The 13233-nt window shown below is 40.8% G+C and overlaps 1 protein-coding gene across 4 annotated transcripts in view; it reads left to right on the top strand.

Annotated features, from left to right (window-relative positions):
- Window positions 1–437: 437 nt before the first annotated feature.
- LOC110498520 (uncharacterized) overlaps window positions 438–13233 on the top strand; it is a 28756-nt gene continuing 15960 nt past the window's right edge. For all 4 annotated transcript variants that reach the window (XR_016488821.1, XR_016488822.1, XM_036953713.2 and 1 more), the window contains exons 1-4: window positions 438–950; window positions 6479–6609; window positions 6801–6989; window positions 10730–10894. Coding sequence is in view for 2 of the 4 variants with exons in the window: in XM_036953713.2 (XP_036809608.1) it covers window positions 659–950; window positions 6479–6609; window positions 6801–6989; window positions 10730–10894 (777 nt within the window). In the remaining 2 variants the exon portion in view is untranslated. The remainder of the gene's footprint in view (window positions 951–6478; window positions 6610–6800; window positions 6990–10729; window positions 10895–13233) is intronic.

Raw genomic sequence — 13233 nt, 5'->3', positions numbered from 1 at the left:
AGGTAACTGATGCAAGCAGTAGAATCATATTTGTTATTTTTTTAAACACCTTATGCAACAGTGGGAACTCAGAAGCAACACAAACATAGGCACAGACATATGCATACACACACACAGTGTGGGCCTGAGGGCACACACTTGGTGTGTTGTGAAATCTGTTATGAATGTATTGTAATGTTTTTTAAATTGTATAATTGCCCTAAATTTGCCGGACCCCAGGAAGAGTAGCTGCTGCCAATGGGGATCCGTAATACATTCAAATACTGAGGTGATGTAAATGGAATTAAGTCAGTATTTTCTACTCTATTCTTTCTGCTCTCAGCTTGAAAGATAACAATCATAGGAGTTTTGATGTAATAAGCAGTACCGTATTTAAAAGAATGGAGCGCATGCTTTTTCAATTTAACCACACCCTTTGGGCTATGACGCCAACCAATAAGATCATTTCTCTTCAGTGTAAACGGAAGTGACCAGTGCCTAAGAACAGTTTCCACGTTAGCGTTTTTATTATTGTTATTTAGACATTTATTATTACCCTGGAACTCAAAATATGTCTAATTTAACTGCTCGGCATTATATTCTCACTCCAGGTAGTGTTTAATTCGCGTTGGAGACAGAATTTAGTTGATAGATGTTATCTGTTTAACGTTTGCTAACAATGGCTAACTGTAACAGTAACGTTATGGTTTTTCACACTCAAATAGCCTCCATCATGGAGGTGTTAGCGAATTCAGCCGTGGCAGACATATGTAAACTCGTAGACGACGACTATGCAGTGTTTCGTTTGGAAATTACTCAAAGCCAGAAAGAAAATAGGACATTGCGGAGGAAACTACAGCAACTGGAACTGAAGGTGGCACGGGAGCGCGCAGAGAGGACAACGCGAGAGCGCGTTCTCGCCAGTCCGAATAGTGTCAAGGTCCTCGACAGATACAGAGGAATGACAAGAGGTACATTTAGCAGATGGCCAAGGCTGCGGAACCTGTTGCCCTGTTACAAAATGCGCATGTGTTGAGATGTGTTACCCAGATATGGGTCTTGGTCAGTTTTTGGTTAGTAGTATGCAATACTTCCCCTGAATACTTAGTTAGGTAGCTAGCTATCGTGCAATTTTTATTTTACCAGGACGGTAATTTAAGAGCAAATTATTTTTGCACAAAGACACAATATAAAATTCTAACCAGATTCTTGATTTACTGTTTTTCCTATTGTCACACTCAATTAAAAGAATGTGATGCATGGAACATAATAAATAAATAGTATATCAATAAGTAATGAGTAGTATTACCTTACATCCAAGGCCGATTACCGAACTGGCAACTGCCCTGGGCGCCCCCAACCCCCCCAAAAAACGTTTAAGATTGATGGCCTGTCATGACAAATACTGTCCACTTACCAAAATTTGTCCATCTCTGCGCCACAATAGGATTCAATTAGTTGTTAGCGTCCGTTGCTGTATCAATGGTGTGATGAACTAATGCGTCCCATGTTGGAGATCATTACAGCCAAAACCGGTATGTAAACAAAGCTGATTTCCCGTGACAATTTTGCTGCTAAAACGAGTTTCTACGATTCAAAATAGCAACAACAAAAAACGTGGAAACTGCACATTAACTTTCAGATCACCAAGTGAGCGCCTATGCAGCTATTGTCAATTCATTCATGTGCAATTCAGTTCATACACTGGCTCATCTGGCTGGCATGTTTTTATTTTGAACTTCCCTCGTCTTGTCTTGTCTTAAAAGTATGCTTTCATTAGTCATATTATTATTGTTATTCTTTTCCTGTCTCCCTTCCTCCACCACATGTCATAGCTCAGTACTACAGTAGTGCACTTGTGGTTGAATATAATACAGGACATAACAAACAGTTGAATAATGTTGAACTCACAAATACCAAAAAGGGATTTACAACAATGAATTAACCTAATTGATTAATTAAATGAACAACTTGTGAAAACCAACCTGTCAGTAATTAAGATTGAAAAATGTAAAAGGTTTAAATTTTTGTGGAACAGATGTGTCGTGCACTTGTTTATTTGATCTAATAGACCCACGTGGCAGTTATAGACTGAAATATATGGGTATAGGCTAACATCGAAACATAAACAATAAAACCCCATTTAGTTGAGAAAACAAAGGTATGAATGAGAAGTAAAGTACATCATATGAGAAGAGGGAGATCCTCAGAGTTTGCAGAAATAGAGTATGGGAGATTTTTGTTGTTGTTGCTATCTCTCTATTCTGACATGTGGGATAGAAAGGAGGTGGGTGCTATGGGTGGTTCTGCCCGTCACTTGCCCTCGACAGGCAGCCAGTGACCAAAGGGGGACTTGAAGAAGGAGATTGCAAAATCCAGAAACACAGCTGCTCTCTTCACTCTTGGAGTGTTTGCAGTGGTAGTGTATGTAGCGCATCTGTGTATCTCACTGTGCCCAGGATGAAATGGCAAGCACAAGTTCTTTGCAGATTAGATTAACCAACATGACACTAACAGTAGGTGTAGATAATGTAATGAAAAGTGGGATCTTGGAGGGTGGTTCACACTACTGCGTGCGGTCACGTCATATCACTGAGTCTGCGTTCAAGTATATGCATTATGTACATAAACACATGCATTCACTCACTCATTTATCAGGAGATGCTGCATTACTCTTGATGTTGCATGTTACAAAATGTAACCTGAACTTAAATTTAATCAACATGAGCATGAGTAAATGTGTAGAAAAAAGAGGGAAGGGAAGCGCTGCTGGGATACTGTAGTATATAGATATGGAAACAACAGGCAGTCTTGTTTTACTTCTCTTAAAAGCTCAATACTTTTTGAGAAGTAGCCATTATTTACTATTTTACATCTGGGGTTGCTGTACATAACTTTAACCCATTGTATAAGAGATTCACCAAAATAAAGTAATCCAGGCATTTATATATAAATTCTATTCGTGCTTTATCAAACGCCTTTTCAAAATTTGCTATGAAGACCAGGCCTGATATCTTTGATGTTTCATAATGTTCAATTGTTTCAAGTAATTGTCGTATATTATCTCCAATATATCGCCCATGTAAAAAAACATGTCTGATCAGGATGAACAATATCTGGTAAAATATTTTTTGTGCAATGCATTTGGGCAAGATTTTCGTGTAAGAGGCCTCCGGTTTTTTAAATGGACTGGATCTTTATACTTATCACCTGGGTCCTGTTTTAGTAGTAATAAAATCAGACCTTGTTGAGTACCTGAAAGTCTACAATTTTTATAGGATGAATTAAAACACGCTAATAATGGATCTTAGAGTACATCAAAAAGGTCTGATGTACCTCTACTTGTATACCATCAAGCGCTGGTGTTTTTCCAGATTGAAAATATTGAATTGCCTTAAACAGTTCCTCCTTTGTACATTGGCCTTCGCACAGGTCTTTCTGTAAATGTGTTAATTTTACATTATTATTAGGAAAGAAATCCTTATAGTTAACATCATTCAGTGGAAATGGAGGAGACTGAAAATAAAACATATGTTTCAAATATTTTGCTTCTTTCAAAATATCATTTGGTGAATCATGGATGACTCCATTTGTAATGAGTTTCTGTAAATTCTTTTTTTTGTAGCATTTCTATGTGGAAGATTCAATAAAACGTTTGTACATTTTTCACAATTTTCCATCCAATTCGCTTTATTTTTTATAATACATTACTCTTGATCGTTCTTGAATAAGTACCTCCCATTCTTTTCGTTTTTCCTCTAACCTATTTTGTACCTCTATAATACAGTTTCCATTACCATCTACCTGCGCTGTTATTTCCACTATTTCCTTATTAGTCTAATCTGCTTTTGATTTGTATTGTATTGAATGGCCTCTAAAAGTACATTTAAAAGTGACCCATACAATAAGGGGATCTTCTGTTGTGCAGAAAAAAAGTCAATTATGAATTATTTTCTCTTAGTTAATTAAGAATAAATTGTCTTCCAATAGGCTTTGATTACATTTCCAATATCCCCGTCCACGTGGAAATTCTGTAAGAGTCATATGGAGGCCAATTAGATGGTGGTCCGATCGATCCTTTTAATACTTTTTAAAACTTTTGATGCCAGGATGAATAAGACCCGGAAGTAATCCAGACGGCTAGCTTTATTAAACCTCCACCGTGTATATCTCACAAAGTCAGGGTTTTTCAGCCTCCATATATCCACTAGTTCTAATTTAGCCATGATATTTGTGATCTCCTTAAGTGCTTGAGGGTGATAGTTTGTAGTGTGATTTCCTTTACATTGACGTACTTAAAACCGTATTATAATCTCCCACCATAATAATAGATGAATTTGTTGCTTGTGAGCTCAATAGATTATTATATATATATTCGATGAACTGTGGATCATCATTATTTGGCCCATATACATTAATTAGCCATATCTGTTTTTGGTCCAGTAGCATATTTAAAATAATCCATCTTTCCTGAAGATCTGTTTGCCCAGTGTGAACAATCGGATTACATTTTTTATTAATTAGTATAAACACCCCTTTTGAGTTTCTTTGCCCATGACGAAAATATTTCTCCCTCCCAGTCTCATCTATATTTGTAGTGAGTTTCCTGTAAACAATATATATAATATTCTTTCTCTTTTAGCCAGGTAGACATGTATCTTCTTTTTTTATGATCTGCTCAGCCATTGCAATTGTAACTGGCTATACTTATTTCTCCACTTACCATAACGATACCCACGTTTGTTTGTAAACTTACCATTCAAAAGCACCAGGTTGATTAAGTGTCCATATAGCTGTACCATAATATTTGCACTGTTAAGCATACTGTAGCTGCAACTTTGTAAACCTCCAATTGTCCTCATATTTCACCCACTAAAACCTCCCCCATATCTAGGCCCAAGACCATCAGACCATCTCCCTGACTCATGACGCACCAAGGCTAATCCTTGGCCACCAATTGGCGTAGGCCAGAGGGAAATATGGGCAGTCCCATGAAAACAATTCAGTACTGCCACCCTTCACTAACGCATTCAAAGCCCGGTAGGTCTATTGCATATCTATGAGGGTGCTTTAAGAGAACTAACCAAATAATATGGAAAGTCATAAAAAAATTATAAATAACAATAATAGATCATATTAATAGAAATAATAACAGTGCAATATTATACATTTATGCACATATTTATACATTCCTAGCAACGCTATAAGCATGTCAGCCCCATCTGCTCAGATTTTTGGATCCAATTGTTTGATATACAGTATCAGTCAAAAGTTTTGACACACTACTCATTCCAGGGTTTTTCTTTATTTTTGACTATTTTCTACATTGTAGAATAATAGTGAAGACATCAAAACTATGAAATAACACATGGAAACATGTAGTATCGAAAAAAGTAGCCACCCTTTGCCTTGATGACAGCTTTGCACACTCTTGGCATTCTCTCAACCAGCTTCACCTGGAATGCTTTTCCAACAGTCTTGAAGGAGTTCCCACATATTCTGAGCACTTGTTGGTTGCTTTTCCTTCACTCTGCAGTCCAACTCATCCCAAACCATCTCAATTGGGTAGAAGTCGGGTGATTGTGGAAGCCAGGTCAATCTGATGCAGCACTCCATCACTCTCCTTCTTGGTCAAATAGCCCTTACACAGCCTGGAGGTGTGTTGTCCTGTTTGTCCTGTTGAAAAACAAATGATAGTCCCACTAAGCGCAGACCAGATGGGATGGCGTATCGCTGCAGAATGCTGTGGTAGCCATGCTGGTTAAGTGGTGGATTTGGTGTTGAAATGAGCAGAAAACAACCCCATACCTACTGTAAAATATGGTGTTGGATCTTTAATGTTATGGGGCTATTTTGCTTCCAATGGTCCTGGGGCCCTTGTTAATATCAACGGCATCATGACCCAGTACCAGGATTTTAGTCCAAAATCCGGTTGCCTCTGCCAGGAGGCGGAAACTTGGCGGCAAGTGGATCATCCAGCACTCATCAAAATCCACCATCTCAGTCTCTGGATTTGAAACCCATTGAAAACCTTTGGTTTGAATTGAAGTTGGCAGTCCATAAGCGCAGACAAAGGATATCAAGGATCTGGAAGGATTCTGTATGGAGGAATGGTGTAAGATTCCTCCCAATGTGTTCTCCAACTCATAAAGCATTTTAGAAAAAGTATCGGTGCCGTTAAGGTATTGAAAGGATTTAAAAATGGGTGTAAAACAAAATATTGTTCTCTGAGCAATTGTATTAGTATAATATATAATTTCCCCAATGTTTTTTGCATACAATTTTGCTCAGTATTTGAATTATTTATTTTGCTAATCTTTATCAAGGGTGTCAATAATTTCAGAGCCCACTGTAGGTGCCCCAGATCCCCAGATGTGGTAGTCCAGCCCTGCTTACATCCTTGCCAATTGTAGACGGTGTCAATAGTGTACAATATATCATTGAGCATTGACAGTGGTACTTAACTTAAGCACCCTCTTTCCCCCAATCACTCTCTCAGGTGAAGAACATCTCACTGGAGGCCACAGGAGCTTTGTGAAGCCAGCGGGACAAAATACATGGAGAGATGACCAACCCATAGCTGTAGATGAGGAGAGTGGAACTTCAACCCAGCATGTTATTGTGATAGAGGTTAGTGTCATAGTGTAACGTAAACAATTTACTGTACATTTAATGTGGTCCGTTTATTTCAGAAAGGCTTCCCTCAGCTTTTTACTTGCTTACATGTACATCCTTATTTATCTGCCTTAGGGGAGCTTGTGAGACTTTGTTATCCAATTCATCTCATGTACCGATAATAACCTCCTCTCGTCTTGTGTCAGTCTACAGATGCAGAGACTGCAGGTCCTGGAGGATTGTCTCTGGTCAAGCAGAAGAGGATTGAAGGAGAGGAGGACCCACGACACAGCAGAGACATCCAGACTGGAGCAGCGGCGGGAGTGGCGTCCCCTGTAGCCACGGAGGACATCGCCACAGCGCCGCAGCCCAGGACCCAACGCTGCATCACGGAGGTCAGTGGAACGCCGAACGCCGTCCTCAAGTCAGAGACCGACACAAAGACTTTAACTGTAACACGCAGGCTCTTACACACAGGATCTGACCACAGATCAGCCCCAGAGAGACTAGAGCTGGAGCATCTGCGCTGTCCTCCTGCTTCCAGCTCAGAGTATTTACTTTACGGTAACCCGAGCCCTAGGATGGTTCATTCCCATCGGGACTCAGGTGACGTGTTAGAGACTGGCAATGATCCGTTTTGTTCTTACGCTACAGAGATGGACCCTGGCAACATGCCCTTGGGTTTAGAGGCACAGACTGATCTGTCTAGAGGGGACTGGAACCGGTATAGTAATAGTGTATACTCTGAAGGGTTCCTAGATAAGAAAGGGGAGGGTCTGGTCATAGATGAGGTGACTGTGAAAGTGGAGGACGACACTCCTCTGACATGGAATGTAGACGAGACTCACTTAGGAGAAGGACACTCACAGGGCAGAGATTTCTTAGTTTACATGGACAGTTTAGAGAAAAATGTAAATGTCGCCACCCAGTCCCATTTACACAGGCTCAGGGATCGGGACCCATTGTCCACGTCGATGGAGCCTTCCAATTCACACAGCCGTGTCCTTTTCGATCAGTTATTGAACTCAAAGGACCAAAGGGCCAAGGCTCGAGGAGGGGGAGCAACATCAGGTGATAATAAAGAAAAATGGTTCCTCTGCATGTTCTGTAACAAAGGCTTCAGCAGCTCCCAGAAGGTGGAGATCCACCAGAGGGTCCACACAGGAGAGAAATCCTTCAGCTGTACCCAGTGTCACATGCACTTCGCCCATGCTAGCAGCCTAAAGAGGCACCAAAGGGTCCATACAGGGGTGAAACCATTCAGCTGTACTCAGTGTCACATGCGCTTCGCCCAGACTGGTGACCTGAAGAGGCACCAGAGGGTCCACACAGGAGAGAAGCCCTACAGCTGCCCCCAGTGTGAGAAGAGATTCTCCCACCAGCACCATCTGAAGATGCACCTGAAGGTCCACACGGGAGAAAGGCCATTCAGAGAGTAACTAACTAAGGATACACCAGCAGAAAAAACACTCCACTATAACATAGAAAGTAACCATTCCTCTCGATAGCTTCTGACTTTTACATCAAACCCTGCATTAGACAACGATACATTTTCAATGTTGTCAGCAGAAAGATCTACAGATGCATTTTGAATAACGAGAGTAACAGTTTTCAGTGTAGAATATTCCTGGGTAAAATATTGCATCCAGACATTGTGTGAGATAAAAGGCATATACAGTGCCTTGCGAAAGTATTCGGCCCCCTTGAACTTTGCGACCTTTTGCCACATTTCAGGCTTCAAACATAAAGATATAAAACTGTATTTTTTGTGAAGAGTCAACAACAAGTGGGACACAATCATTTATTGGATATTTCAAATTTTTTTAACAAATCAAAAACTGAAAAATTGGGCGTGCAAAATTATTCAGCCCGTTTATTTTCAGTGCAGCAAACTCTCTCCAGAAGTTCAGTGAGGATCTCTGAATGATCCAATGTTGACCTAAATGACTAATGATGATAAATACAATCCACCTGTGTGTAATCAAGTCTCCGTATAAATGCACCTGCACTGTGATAGTCTCAGAGGTCCGTTAAAAGCGCAGAGAGCATCATGAAGAACAAGGAACACACCAGGCAGGTCCGAGATACTGTTGTGAAGAAGTTTAAAGCCGGATTTGGATACAAAAATATTTCCCAAGCTTTAAACATCCCAAGGAGCACTGTGCAAGCGATAATATTGAAATGGAAGGAGTATCAGACCACTGCAAATCTACCAAGACCTGGCCGTCCCTGACTATTTCATTAACCTTTGACTATTGGATGTTCTTATAGGCACTTTAGTATTGCCAGTGTAACAGTATAGCTTCCGTTCCTCTTCTCGCTCGAACCAGCAACACAACGACAACAGCCACCATCGAAGCACCGTTACCCATGCAGAGCAAGGGGAACAACTACTAGAAGGATCAGAGCAAGTGACGTTTGAAACGCTATTAGCGCGCGCTAACTAGCTAGCCATTTCACTTCGGTTACACCAGCCTCATCTCGGGAGTTGATAGGTTTGAAGTCATAAACAGCGCAATGCTTGACGCACAACGAAGAGCTGCTGACAAAACGCATGAAAGTGCTGTTTGAATGAATGTTTACTTGCCTGCTTCTGCCTACCACTGCTCAGTCAGATACTTGTATGCTCAGTCAGATTATATGCAACGCAGGACACGCTAGATAATATCTAGTAATATCATCAACCATGTGTAGTTAACTAGTGATTATGATTTATTCTTTTTTATAAGATAAGTTTAATGCTAGCTAGCAACTTACTTTGGCTTACTGCATTTGCGTACAGGCAGTCTCCTTGTGGAATGCAATGGGAGAGAGGCAGGTCGTTATTGCGTTGGACTAGTTAACTGAAAGGTTGCAAGATTGGATCCCCTGAGCTGACTAGCTGAAAATCTGTCGTTCTGCCCCTGAACAAGGCAGTTAACCCAATTTGAATGTGTTCTTAACTGACTTGCCTAGTTAAATAAAGGTCTAAAAAAAAAAAATGTAATCGGTCCCCAAAAATAAAGATTTCCGATTGTTATGAAAAGTTGAAATCGGCCCTAATTAATCGGCCATTCCGATTAATCGGCCGACCTCTACCTTTAATCTAACTTTAAGGTTGTGAAACTATTCACATGGTAATTGATGATTAAGAATTCCTAATGATTGCTGTTTTTTTCTATTTTAAAAACTGGTATGTGTTGCTGTTCATTAACATTATTGGACTGGTTTTTATGTCATGTTCTGAGTCGGATAATGTATTACACCCCACTCCTGAACTGGTCTCCTAATTAAAATGGCTTATTCTCTTGAATTTACAATAAATATTTTCTCAGTTAATATGGCTGTCTAATTACTTTCTTTAATACCACAATAGTAGCCTGTTGAGACAGTCTATTTTGCAAGTGAAGCCAGCCCAAGAAAACAAGTGGCAATACAACGTTACAGAATGTAATCATCAACAGTCCATAATATTGGGTCACGACTCAATTGTCATTGTAAAATGTTGGTCCCCAGGCAAAACCAGTTGAGAACCACTGGTGTAGGTAGGCAATAATGAAATAGGCATTTGTGAACATCATACTTTCATTCCACTACCACATTTTTTTCTGTAGAGACACTTTTAATGAGAAAATGAATGCAGTTTATCAAGTTTATTCAGATTTTTAGTTGAGACGTGTATGTGTGGTTTTCATATGGTGTATTTAAAACTTGTTCACGTTTAATAAACATAAAATATGACTTTTCATTTTAAGACTTATATTGTCACTCTCTTTAATATACCTCACATCTGATCTCACCCTATTCTGCATATACCCAGCAGCGCTTTATAACCAATATACACTTAACTATAAATAAATATACCCCCACACTAACAAACACCTACTGTACACAATATATTTGTTAACAAAAGTAGTGCACTGGTCCTTTAATAGTTCTGTATTAGTGGAAGGATTTGATATTTGTCCAGGACCCCCACCCCCACTTTGGCGAAAACAATTGCAGCACCCTCTCCCGGTTTTACTGATGATGACTTTTGTACGTATTTTTACCCACAACATCATATTTATGTCCACCATAATGGGTTTAACAACAATTCAGTAATCCTGTAACTACAGTGTAGGACTCAATAATCTGTATCATCTGTCTCTTCCAGGAGGACGAGGCTCCAAAGGTGCTGCTGGTCAAGGAGGAGGGGTGTGAGGAGGGTCTGGGGAACTCTGAGGGGAACATGGTCATGGAGGACAACCAGACTTCACCTCCTCTTGAACCCACAGAGGAACTAGCTGAGCAGCACAGGACCACACACAGTTTTACTGAGGTGAGCCCACTGAACTACTGTCTGAATGGTATTATGGGGGTGCCACAGGGTTCAATTCTCGGGCCGACTCTTTTCTCTGTATATATAAATGATGTCTCTCTTACTGCTGGTGATTCTCTGATCCACCTCTACGCAGACGACACCATTGTGAATACTTCTGGTCCTTCTTTGGACACTGTGTTAACAAACCTCCAGACGAGCTTCAATGCCATACAACACTCCTTCCGTGGCCTCCAACTGCTCTTAAATGCTAGTAAAATTAAATTCATACTCTTCAACCGATTGCTGCCCTCACCCGCCCGATTGACTAGTATCACTACTCTGGACGGTTCTGACGTAGAATATGTGGACAACTACAAATAGCTAGGTGTCTGGTTAGACCTTAAACTCTCCTTCCAGACTCACATTAAGCATCTCCAATCCAAGATTATTTCTAGAATCGGCTTCCTATTTCGCAACAAAGCCTCCTTTACTCATGCTGCTAAACATACCCTCGTAAAACTGACTATCCTACCGATCCTTGACTTTGGCGATGTCATTTGCAAAATAGTCTCCAACACTCTACTCAGCAAATTGGATGTAGTCTATCACAGTGCCATCTGTTTTGTCACCAAAGCCCCATATACTACCCACCACTGCGACCTGTATGCTCTCGTTGGCTGGCCCTCGCTTAATATTCGTCGCCAAACCCACTGGCTCCAGGTCATCTATAAGTCTTTGCTAGATAAAGCCCCGCCTTATCTCAGCTCACTGGTCACCATAGCAACACCCACCCGTAGCACATGCTCCAGAAGGTATATTTCACTGGTCATCCCCAAAGCCAATTCCTCCTTTGGCTGCCTTTCCTTCCACTTCTCTGCTGCCAATGACTGGAACTAATTGCAAAAATCACTGAAGCTGGAGACTTATTTCTCCCTCACTAACTTTAAGCATCAGCTGTCAGAGCAGCTTACCGATCACTGCACCTGTACACAGCCCATTTGTAAATAGCCCACCCAACTACCTCATTCCCCAAATTGTTATTTATTTTTTCACCCCAGTATCTCTACTTGCACATCATCATCTGCACATCTATCACTCCAGTGTTATTGCTAAATTGTAATTATTTTGCCACTATGGCCTATTTATTGCCTTACCTCCATAATCTTACTGCATTTGCACACACTGTATAAACATATTTCTATTTTTTTTTTGATATTGTGTTATTGGCTGTAATTTTGTTTATTCCATGTGTAACTCTGTGTTGTTGTTTTTGTTGCACTGCATTGCTTTATCTTGGCCAGGTCTCAGTTGTAAATGAGAACTTGTTCTCAACTAAATAAAGGTGAAATAAAAATAATACAAATTTAAGCCTCTCAGATTACGAGTGTTGATCTAGGATCAGTTTTCCCTTTTAGATCATGATGAATAACATTATATGGAAAGATCCTAGATCAGTACTCCTATTCTGAGGCTTTTTGTGGATCTGAGCCCAGGTCTTGATTGATTTAGTCAAAAAGGGCGACTGCACTTCCTGATTTTGCCTTGTTTTTCATCAATGCGCAATGCTAGCAGCCATGACTGAAGGCAACGAGAGTTGTCTTCGGGGTGTGTTTTGATCAGTGGAGGCTCCTCAGAGGGGGAAGGGAGAGGACCTTCCTCAGTGAACTTCATAAAAATACAAATAGTGAAACAATTCTCCTTTTTTAGATAACTATACTAAATATATTCACATATCACCAAATAATTGATTAAAACACACTGTTTTGCAATGAAGGTCTAGAGTAGCCTCAACAGCACTCTCTTGGGTAGCACCATGGTGTAGCCGGAGGACAGCTAGTTTCCGTCCTCCTCTGAACAGTTATTATTTATTTAAATCATTTTAACCTTTTTTCTCCCCAATTTCATGGGATCCAATTGGTAGTTACAGTTTTGTCTTACGGACTCGGGAGAGGCGTCCTCCGAAACACGACCCAAACAAGCCGCACTGCTTCTTGACATCATGCCCGCTTAAAACGGAAGCCAGCCACACCAATGTGTCGAGGAAACACCGTACACCTGGGGACCATGTCCGCGTGCATGCACCCCGCCTGCCACCGTAGTTGCTAGAGCGCGATGGGACAAGGACATCCCTGCCGGCCAAACCCTCCACTAACCCAGACGATGCTGGGCCAATTGTGCGCCACCCCATGCGCCTCGAGGTTGCGGCCGGCTGCGACAGAGGCTGGAGTCGAACTGGAGCATGGGCTCGAACTGCGATACAGTGCCTTAGACCATTGCGCCACTCCGGAGGCCCCTCTGAACAATTTTGAGCAAATTAATTTCTTAAAAAATGAGGGAGAAGTAAGAGAGAGAGAGCT

Source organism: Oncorhynchus mykiss, chromosome 19, assembly GCF_057628025.1.
Source record: "Oncorhynchus mykiss isolate SJ-2025 chromosome 19, ASM5762802v1, whole genome shotgun sequence".
Taxonomy (NCBI): domain Eukaryota; kingdom Metazoa; phylum Chordata; class Actinopteri; order Salmoniformes; family Salmonidae; genus Oncorhynchus; species Oncorhynchus mykiss.
The sequence above is the reverse complement of the archived record's forward strand: the minus strand, read 5'-3'. Positions and strand labels throughout refer to the sequence as shown.